We start from the raw sequence: 11,641 nt of genomic DNA, 5'->3' as shown, positions 1-11,641 counted from the left end.
AATTTTTGTTATAATTCCCTATCACCGAAAGTCTAGATCGCGCTCAAACGGCGGATCCAACCCATTCAGTAGCGCCCAGTCCAATACCCATCCCTTCATCATTACGTCATAACCAGTTAGTTATTAGTAATGTGAACATGAGGGAACAGGACGGGAGGATTAATACTGCAGGACGCTGTAAGTCTTAATGGTCATGTAATCACTGGAAAATCGGTGTTTGGGAAAAAGGGTTTGATGCGTCATCGGGGTGTAGTCATCGCCGTGTTCAGTTATGTCGTGAATAAATGGAACTTGTGTTAATTTACTTTCCAAATAATCTTAAATGCATTAAAAACAGAATAGAGAAGAAATCTTTCGAAAAAAAAAAAAATAATATCTCCGCGATATCGACAGATATCGGCTACTTACTGATCACTCAAAAGTCCAACGTTCATATTGATATCTGTAATCTAAATAACATTAATTTTATACTAAATTGGTCGCTCCATGTTCAGTGGCAACTAAAGTTTCAAGACTGTCCGAGTTTTAGATTGATGTTTTGTTCTTTTTAAATTATTTAGTTGGATTTGCGTATCATTTTACAAGTCTCCTCCTACTCCTGATAGCATTTTGTTATGCCTATTTAGTAGTGAGGAATTTCCACTGTAAGAAAATGGTCCAAGAAGCAGGAGGTTCTGCGTGAGTGTGCTTAGTTTGAATACTACTGAGAAAGAAAACAAAGGCAAATATAAAAAAAGGGAATGTAACTGAACATGTCACTTTTGTTTGGGGCTGCTGTTATATGTGCTTTAATAGTACTTGTTGCGGGGTAAAGGTAAATACATTGGCAAACCAGTACTTGATTCTGTCAATGATTATATCTTGAAACCATAGTTACCAGACATTTTTTCCCGTAACTTCATGTTCGAATTTCTGTATTTTTGTCAGAAGCCGAATCTATACATGTAAAAAAATAATAGTATATTTTCCATTCACATATTCTGCGTTCATGGATTTGATGTACTTCAACTGTTCAAAGCACTTTTATGATTAATTTAAAATTCCTAGTACTAATTGTGTCATTTTACTTACTGTCAGTTTTCTTTTAAGCTTAACTCTAAAGTGAATAAAAATTTGCCGTTAGAAATTCGACTTGGTATTTTAATTAACTTGCACACGATTTTCTTAATTTATATCTATTCTGTTTTATTGTGCCGTATCTATTTTTTTTTTCATGAAATATGTTCTCCTTTCAATAAAAATGGTCCCTTGTCTATTACCTGCCTCACATCATACTTCTTCTGAGTCCAAGCGTGTCAAAACCGCCACAAACTGACACACTTCATATTTAGACAATTCGACATTTAGAAAGCTTGAAGTGACACAGTGTATGCAGCAAAAAGCAATGCCTTTATTACGATATATAAATTTGGTGTCGTTTGTAACTATAGCTGTTATCGTAGTATGGTCTGCCTAATCCCTTTCCATCAGCTAAGGTGGGGGTGGGGAGCCCTATAGATAAGAAGAAAGATTGCAACTGAATAAAAGCATAGGGCCACCAACAGTAATTCATGATGAAAAGTACTGTATTTCTTAGGCTGCCAATTTACCCCCATGGGTTTTTCCACCCCTTTCATTATTGGTCAATGTGTGAGTTGCTGCTTGAATATCAATGTTCTGAAATGTCTGTATTGTCTACCTGTGTATCAATAGATAAACTAGGCTCATACGAGATTTCTCATATTTTCCCAGGTCACTAAAATGATTTCTTCTCGTAGATTTGTGATAATGAAACAGTACAAATAACATCCATCTTTTAATATTCTCGGTTACATTTCATATCTTATAAAACATTACACATTCTAAAATTATTAAAGCTATCAATATAATACTACATATATACATATATATATAATATATATATATATATATATATAGGATATATAAAGATATAATATAGATAAATAGAGATATATAAAGATATAATATATAATATATATATAGTATTATATATATAATATAATATATATAGTATATATATATATATATATATATATATTCTATATGTATATATATATATATATAATATATATAATATCTATATATATAATATATATGACATATACATATATATATATATATATATAATATATATATATATATATCTAAATATACTATATATATATATAATATATATAGAATCTATATATATATGATATATATATATATATATATATATAGATATATATATATATAGATATATGTATATATATAACAGATCATATATATATATAATATATATATAAGTATATATATATATATCATATAATATATATATAAATATATATATATATACTATCCTATCTATATATATATATACCATATACCATATATATCTATATATATATATATATATATCTATAATATATATTTATATATATATATATATAATATATATATATATACATATATACATATACACGTTTACACAGACCAAATAGCAACACAGATATCGAAATGACTATGTCGAAAGAAAGAATTGAATCTTTACTTCTGTCTTGTAGTCATCGCTGAAGTTCTTCGAATGTCTAGAATATCCACCAGAAGCTTTAAAAATCAGGATAGGAATGAACTAGAGGGAACAGCGAAAGCTAAGCAGTTCATAAATAATTGTGATATTTACGAAAACACGGCACATTATTGTGTGATGTGGGAATTTGTTACGCGTGAATAAGGAAAAAGCAGAAAACCCACGAGATTATTCATAGAGAGCGATTTAAAGGCCTAGTAAGACTAAAATTTTGTGTTTTTACTTCAGGCGAAGATTTTGGGATACGAGCCGAAATCATTCTTAATGAAATCTTGAATCTCGTGCTCGATTCAGCTGTGCCGAGAATTAGGCACTCCTTTAGATTTCAGGTGAAAGCATTACCTTAAGAATTTTCTAAGATTTCGTAAGTGATGAAATTAAACAACCACATCTTGAATGCAGAATGTTATGTACAAACACAGATGGCAGTTCGCCCCCGATGGGTATATGGAGAAGGAAACGAGATTATAATGAATTCTATGTTTGAGACAGGGCAATTGATATTACAGGCTTGCGCTACGAATGACTGAAAACTTGTCAGACTTAGGTCATGTCGAAAATAAAGCTGATTTAGAAAAGTAATCAAATCGTACATTATCTAAGGTTAATAGTATTGAATTCTAGTGGAATGGAAAATTCAGGCAGATATAGTTACCCTCAGTTTCAGTAAGAACTGAAACAGGGCATGAAAAATATTTAGGCCATAGACTTGAATTTGAGTCCTACTGCTACGGGATTGATAATATAATGAGTTCTATCATCATTATTAAGGACATTGTAGTTTCACTGCCATTGCCTTCTGACTGGTACCTAAAGCTACATTAATATTCATGGTTCTGAGGTTTTCACAGTATACGTTTAAGTGTACCACAAAAACCACTAGCTTTGACTCTGTTAACTAATAATGTATTTCCTTAAGGTTCAAAGGTAGTAGTTTGTTCTGAAATGCAATAGATTTATTCATGAATTTCCTTCGAATCGGGATATCTCTTTCACTACAAATGGCAAATTTCAATAAAAGGCAATGTGAGGCTCACTGAAAATAAACATAATTGAAAATGAAAACCAGTAAAAATTCAGTTTGCAAAAATTATAAATATCTGTTCTTATTTTGTTCAGCAACATATATTAATGGAACAATTGAATCGTCTTCAGTAAGTTAGTGACATCAAGGTCATCTGCACTACCAATGTGAATACGAAAAAAAAAAAAATAAACAAATAAACAGCTTATTCAAACCCTTCAGTACTGAGGCCTTGTACATAACCAAGTACGTGGGAATGGTAGAACGACAGAAGTTAATGTTGTTTAGCCATGGATTCAGGATAAAGATATTTATTTTAAATTATAGTTTTGCCGAGTAATATAAATTGGGTGCACACTTGAGAATTATGGACCAAGGAAGCGAAGGATTTACAGAAAAAGTGCTGATAGATGCATCATCTTATATACAATATAATATTGGCTAGTCTAAAAATTTTACACGAGAAATATTTTTTGATTACACGATTATAACACATTTCCAGCAAGATCAACTGGCAACGTTTTTTCTTGATATGATTACTTCACTATCGTCAATAGTTTTTAGACATCATCAAACTTTGAATATTTATATCACACGGTTCAAATTTTGGGCAATTCTAATGGTCTTTTTGGAGGTTTGTACATGTTTAGTTGTTGGGTGCTAGAACAATGAATTTTTCAAATGAAGTTTCAAATGTACGACTGATATGACTAAGAGTTTATATCAAAATTTAATGGAAATTACAGTGATTTGTCAAAGTTGTGTTTTCTTTGAATATGCTAAAGGAGGGTTTCCATGAATTTTATTCAGTAAAGCCTAAAATGCGTTACTTTTCTGCTTCTTCTTTAAGATTAATCCACAAGAGTAGGTAATGGCAAAAGGATCATCTAGACTTTTACTGATGTCGTGCGACATCATAAAGATGAATTATTGAAGGTTTACCTCACTACCATGCTACTGGTTATTGAGAGAGAGAGAGAGAGAGAGAGAGAGAGAGAGAGAGAGAGAGAGAGAGAGAGAGAGAGAGAGAGAGAGAGAGAGAGATTAACATATCATTGCACTACAGAAGGTGGCGAAGCTGGAGTAAGGGATGGAGATGCAAGGTATTTAGCTTCTGGCCTGACGAGAAGATAAGAAAGTGCTGTTCTAGGATCTGGAGGATACCCACTTGTGCTAGTTGGATAGACGCAGCTGGTGAAATAACTTCCTGAAAGTAAGTTGAAGAAAGTAACAATACTAGTATAACGGATGTTGTTAGTTATAATGTTGAATTCGTCATCAAAGCCTATACTATTTCTTAGCAGCTTTCGTACAATCAGTTTTCTTAATCATCTCAAAAGAAAAAGAATGAACATTGTTACAAATAACCGCCTAATTTTCCTGTACTGTTTACTGTACGTGCACCAGATGCATGAGTGTTTTATGAAAAAAATATGCACTGCATTATCAGTGAGAGAAATTTCTAACAACTAGATATCAAAAACTGCTAAATGTAAAAAAGAATTAATGCATTCAGATATCATTTGCTTACTAACAATGAAAAGTAAGGTATGCAAGTTTGATTTGCCTAAGTTCAATTACCTAAAAGTTGTTTTGAATAGAAAAGTGTGGTTTCGCTCAGAAGTGTAAACGTGAATACAGTATCTATATAAGTTTTTAAATTTCGGTTAGTAATTAAATCCTGTACAGAAGGCAGAAATTAAGTTATAATAAGATTATGCATAACATGAATAATCTCATGATATTCACCAAGATCTTAATTTAGTATTAGGTAATGCATAAATTAGAGAAAAAAGTTTGATAATTTTTTTTATATTGGTACTTCATGGAAGTAGGCATTATGCAAACGTAACTCTAGCATTTCCTAAATTTAGTAAATGAAACATTTATCATTCTTTAGGCCAAATGGAAATATGTAACTTACTAGCCATATCCGCAGCAGACACAATTGTAGGAGGTGAATGATGTTGGACTGATGAATAAAGACTAGTGGCAAGGTTTGCCGTAGAAAATGGGTGTATTGCTCTGAAAGTCTCTTGTGGTGCTGGCGAGGAAGTTTTGACTCCTTGAGGCTCGGATTCAGAACATTTCTTGTCACTGTAACGAACAAAAGCTCTGGCCTCTTCACCACTGGATGTCTCAGGTTCTTCCCCTCGATTTGATAATTCAGAAAACTTTTTAAATGCCCCTTCGTCTGATGGCGCATCTACATGTATGGGACTTCTTGCAGGGCTGGACTCTCTGGAATGACTGTCAACATCTATTTTTGGGCTGGATGGTGATGCAGACCTGCTATGAGGAGGTGGTGATATTGTCAGTCCATCTCTGACTCTTTGTTCCCGGTCAAAACAGTGAAACTGTTGTAGACGGAGGTGTTCTAGATCACGGGCTGATAGCCCCAAATATGGATTATCCAGAGGAAATCTGGATAAAACACTTGTAGCGGAGATATCTGAAGCATACTTTGGAACAGGCGATGCTAAACTGGGAGCAAGGTTAGGAGAGCCAGAATGGGGCACTGAGGGGGAAGACAAACCTGGTGAACCTAATGCAGGACTTACTGCTGATCCTGGAAGTCCAGAAGAGGAGGAAGAGGTCGCCAAGTGAGATGTTGTTAAATGTGATGGGAGGGGAGATGAGGATAATCTAGAAAGTCCAAACACATCATGTGAAGTTAATCTGGAGAAGAGCGATGAGTCAGCTGGACTAATTTTGGTCAGACTTAAAGATTCTGTGGTGGGAAGTTTTGTCAGTCCTAGGGCATCTGCCGAACTCAACCTTGAGAGGACAACAGGATCTACTGGTGGATACTGAAACCCATGAAGGTGGGGAGGGAATAGAGGTGGTGGAGGGAGTAGGGGTCTGTGGAGCTCTCCTGGTGATTTTTCTGGTACGGAAGATAAACCAGGTGGAGGAAGCAAATGTGCAGGGGAATAGAAAGGTCTCAGGCTTTCAAGCATCGGTTGGAACATCGGCAACTGAAAATGATATCTGAAAAAGGAAAAATTCTTATTAATTCTATTTATTTGTGTGTGAGATTGATTAATGAAATGATCTTCAATACTCATAACTTTCTATAAAAGAATCGTGTCTTTCTTACTATTGTAAACAGTTCAATAGAATGCTTAACATTACAATTATAACGAACAGCAGATAACAGGTAAAATGCAAAAATGGAAGTTTTTTTTTTTTTACCGTGTGTCTTTTTTTGAAAGGCTCTTAGCTTTCCTTCTTGGCCTGTACTTGTAATCTGGATGCTCCTTCATGTGTAAGGCCCTGTAGGGGAAAGCGAATATTAGAAAAGTTTCATTAACTAAATATGTAGACAAAACAGCAGTATTAAACAATAAACTTAATGTGCAGAAGTTGAATATTGTCAAAGCCCATAAAATCCTTACATTTTCATATGTATATATATATATATATATATATATATATATATATATATATATATATATATATATATATATATATATATATATATATATATATGAGCCTTTGGACCCACCAAAATGTCTGAGACTTTCAGTATAATAACTATATTAAGGTGTGAACTTCAACACATCACCAGATTTTAAACTTCTAATACGTTCTAGGACGTGCCTTCTTCATACAAAGGTATGTTTAATTAAGATGTCCTCCATAACATGAGTTTTTCTTGTGGTTAAATTCAAGTATGAATTAGAAGAAATGCGATGTTGTTTCACTGATTAAATTATGGCATTCGGATTCATTTCTTGCCGAGAGATGGAATTTGCGTCGAAAAAGGCTTTTAAATAAAACCTATTTTCTTTCTTGTGTCTTCACAATGAGTATTCTTTACAAGGATTTTAATAGAGTTGTGTGCCAACGTCATGCTTCATACTTGTAAATTTGGTAGGAGTTGCTGAAGTCTTCTCAGATAGTTTTATATATAGATTCTTTTCTTCTTTTATTTTCTTCTCAGGGTTTTTTGTGCGGCTGACAGCTTGATGAACTGCACAAAGCCGCATCCTTGAGAGAGTCTTTGTAGGTACTTATCCAAAATAATAGATGGCGTGGCAGGAAAATGCATTTTGTGAGTTTTATTGTTTCATACATTTACGGTAGCGACGGAGAGGTCACATAACTTTTTATTGTTTTCATTACTTTTTAATATCTCTAACTTTTCTATTTAAATTTCTTGTCACACTGTCTATAGGAATCTTATTTAGTTTATGGTATGTACTTTCATCACTCAACATATTAATTTTTCCTATATACTCACTTCTATTTAAAATTACGAGCACACCTATTTATTATTTGTAAATTTATTGTTGTCAGCCACTTGGGACACTTGTGGTATTTGGCTATTTCATATATCCATAGTTAACTCTTGTCTTGAATAGGTTCATTTATTATTATAGATTATAGGTATGAATATTTTGGTTTCCAAGTGTCATTTTGTTAGTATGTACTGCCCCCTAGCATGGTTATTGCCCATTTCTACCACTATATATCAGTCCATTGTCAGCGGCTTAGAAAAAAAGCCGAATTCGGTCAGGATTTACACCTTGTCTTCAATTTTACACGATAATAGTAGATATGTAAGAACTTGTAAGAGTCACTGTAGTCATCAATGGATACCACGTGCGTCTTCTGATCTTTGTGTACAACTGCGGTTCCTCCTTGAATGTCGGGAAGAACAGATAATAATAATAACATCCTGCTGAAATTAGAAGATCAAAATTTTAATAAAATTTAACAATGTATGTTAGGAAAACATAATATATATATATATATATATATATCATACTATATATATATATATATATCATATTAATTATTATATAAATATATATATATACATCTATATATATATATATATATATATATGTATACAGATATATATATATATATATATATATATATATATATATTATATATATATATATATATCTGTATACTATATATACTATATCATATATATATATTATATATATATATCTTAATGCAGAATTTTAGAGTTTTATTTAACGATGTATATTAGTAAAAAAAAACATCTACATCAAGTTGTATGCACGAATGCACAAATATATATACATTCAGACATACATGATAACACACACACACACACACACACTTATCTTCATACATATGAAGATAAGTTTACAAAGAGAGGTCGTATAGGGCTTAAAAAGGAAAACATGTACCTAGATTTCAACCCCTGGAGAGTAAGTAACCTTCCCAAAACCGGGGTATAATTTAAGAGGTTTACAAAAGGTCAAGTCCAACTACTCAGAAGCAGGGACAAGAAAATTAAGAGATTATACAGGGCGGTAACTGACCATACATAAAATTTCATTTTGGTGAACAATAAAAACTTTTTTGCAAGGTAAATTTATTCACAAAAAATATATCAAATGTACATATATGAGGTAACTAATTTGTAATTAAGTCTGTGATTTTAACTTTAAGATCATTCTTAAACAAATTATTTATTATACAAGGTTCCAGATAATACAAGCCAGAGCTATTATTAAAATCACAGTTCGAAGAAAGTTGTATAATGATGGGTTCTTGCAATTACTGAACTGCTGTTCCAGTCTATGCTGCAGTCGTTTTCACTTAAATGAATAAATACTGAATTGGATGGTTGCCCAGTTTGACAGAATACTTATGCTGTTTAATTCTTACTTCTAAATCCTTGCTAGATTGGCTTACATAAAATGAGGAGAATCCAAACATGGAATTTGATATATTATGTTGTTGCTTTCCTTGGGCCCATTTCTTGTTATTACTCCTTTTAGTGGTTGACCACCTGAACGATAAAACTTTCATAGGTTTTATCATATCAAATATATAATATATGTGAAGGATAATATAAATCCGAACCTATTTTTCTTATTTATACAATTTCTTGATCTAAATATTAGGGGCCGACAATGCGCAATGCTCATAAAAATATAGAAGGAAAAATGTATATTTTGATATAAAGATGGTGGTCTGAATAGAAATGGATATAACTTAAGTTGTTGGTTGGTTTCCTATAGATACTGAATTTACATTGAGATGGTTCTCTATGTATTAAAACATCTAAGAAAGGGAGGTAATTGTCTTTTTACAATTCTAAAACAAACTTAATTGAAAAACACTATTTACCTAATATCATTTGTATTCCTTTAAAGTGGTATAGATATCTTGACGACATTTAAGCTGTTTTGCCTGCTGGTATTGATGTAAATGATTTGCTCTCTAATTTGAACAACCAGGTACCATCAACTAAGTTTACTTTAGAATTTGAAAATAACAATTGCCTCCCTTTCTTAGATGTTTTAATACACAGAGAACGATTTCAATGTAAATTCAACATCTATAGGAAACCAACCAACAACTCAAAATATGTCCATTTTCATTCATGCCACATCTGAATATCAATATATAAATTTTTTCTACTATGTTTTTACAAGGATTGCGTATTGTCAGTCGCCAATATTTGGATCAAGAAATTAAATACATAAGAGAAATAGAGAAGTATTTATGTTATCCATCACATATATTAGATATTTGCTATAATAAAGCCCACTAAAAGTTATATAGTGTAAGTTACATGGAGAAAGATACTTCTAAGAATATTCATAGCTTACCTTACTTTAGCAGTTTTGAAACCATTTTATCATTGTTAAAATCTTTCATGGTAAACCTCTTTGTTTTTCTTATAGTACACACTAAAAGGAATGCTAATAAAAATGCCTCAAGGAAAGCAACAAAATAATATATAAAATTCCATGTTTGGATTACCCCTCGTTTTATATTGGCCAATCTAGCAAGGATTTAGAAGTAAGAATTAAGCAGCATAAGTATTATGTCAAATCTGGGCAAACATCTAATGCAATATTAATTTAGTTAAGTGTAAATGACCACAGAATAAACTATACGACAGTTCAGCAACTGGAGGATCAAAAGATGTCTGGTCAAAAATCTTTTAGAACCTGCCATTATGCAACTTACTTCCAATCTTAATCTTAGCTTTGGCTTGTATTATCTAGACACTTGTGTAAGTAACATGTTTAAGAATGATCTTAAAAATAAAATAACAGATACAATTACAAATTAGTTATCCTATAGATACTTTCTTTGTAAATGTATGTTTAATATATTTTTTATGTAAGTTTACCTTGCGAAAAAGTTTTTATTGTTTACCAAAATGAAATTTTGCGTGTGGTCTGCGACTACCCTGCATAATCTCTTTTAATTGACTTGTCCATGCCTAAATTGTAGACCTATTTTGGGAAGGATACTAATTCTCCAGGTGTGGTGGATTCTTGGTACATATTTTCCTTTATAATCCTTATCTGTCATTTATAAGACCTTTCTTTGTAAATTTATTATATTTATGTCAGTCGGCTAAGTAAAGGACAATAAGTTGAAAGGCCTCGCAGAACTTTGTTTCACTTTCGTTCGTGGCTTTTGCCATTAATTATATATTCCTCATCTTCTAAAATTTCGTTATTCAGTTTATATATATACACACACATATATATATATATATATATATATATATATATATATATATATATATATATATATATATATATATTTACAGACATATATATATATATATATATATATATATATATATATATATATATATATATATATATATATATACATATATATATATATATATATATATATATATATATATATATATATATATATATATATATATATATTATATATATGTATGTACATACATATACATTGAAGATAAAATTATTGAAGATTAAAGAAGACTTGTTTCGGCAGGTAAAACCTTATATCCTTAAATTTCATCCCCTATAAGATTTATTTTTCATTTTAATTTTAAATATCATAATTTCACATTTATATTGTTTTAATTATTGCATTAGTTCCTAACGCCATTCGAATGCTAATATCTCCAAAAACATTGTAGATAAAAAAAAATTATTAAGTAAATAAATCCTTATATCTTTAAATTACATAGCACAGAGTTCCGAGATACTCTTTGATGGTTTAACTTGAAGCTTTGCAAGTTATCGCCTTTAAGGCCTCCTAATGATTATATA

General features: G+C 31.2%; 1 protein-coding gene across 1 annotated transcript in view; it reads right to left on the bottom strand.

The window, feature by feature from the left end:
• Nucleotides 1-4,581: 4,581 nt before the first annotated feature.
• The window catches only part of LOC135223637 (proline-rich protein 36-like), a 116,487-nt gene continuing 109,427 nt past the window's right edge, over nt 4,582-11,641 (bottom strand). Inside the window, exons 3-5 of the mRNA XM_064262267.1 lie at nt 6,789-6,869; nt 5,518-6,584; nt 4,582-4,800 (exon numbers count right to left, since the gene is read on the bottom strand). Of these exons, the coding sequence (XP_064118337.1) occupies nt 4,646-4,800; nt 5,518-6,584; nt 6,789-6,869 (1,303 nt within the window). The 3' untranslated portion in view covers nt 4,582-4,645. The remainder of the gene's footprint in view (nt 4,801-5,517; nt 6,585-6,788; nt 6,870-11,641) is intronic.

This window comes from Macrobrachium nipponense, chromosome 10 (genome assembly GCF_015104395.2).
Source record: "Macrobrachium nipponense isolate FS-2020 chromosome 10, ASM1510439v2, whole genome shotgun sequence".
In the NCBI taxonomy this organism is placed as follows: Eukaryota; Metazoa; Arthropoda; class Malacostraca; order Decapoda; family Palaemonidae; genus Macrobrachium; species Macrobrachium nipponense.
This window is presented reverse-complemented; position numbering and strand designations above follow the sequence as displayed.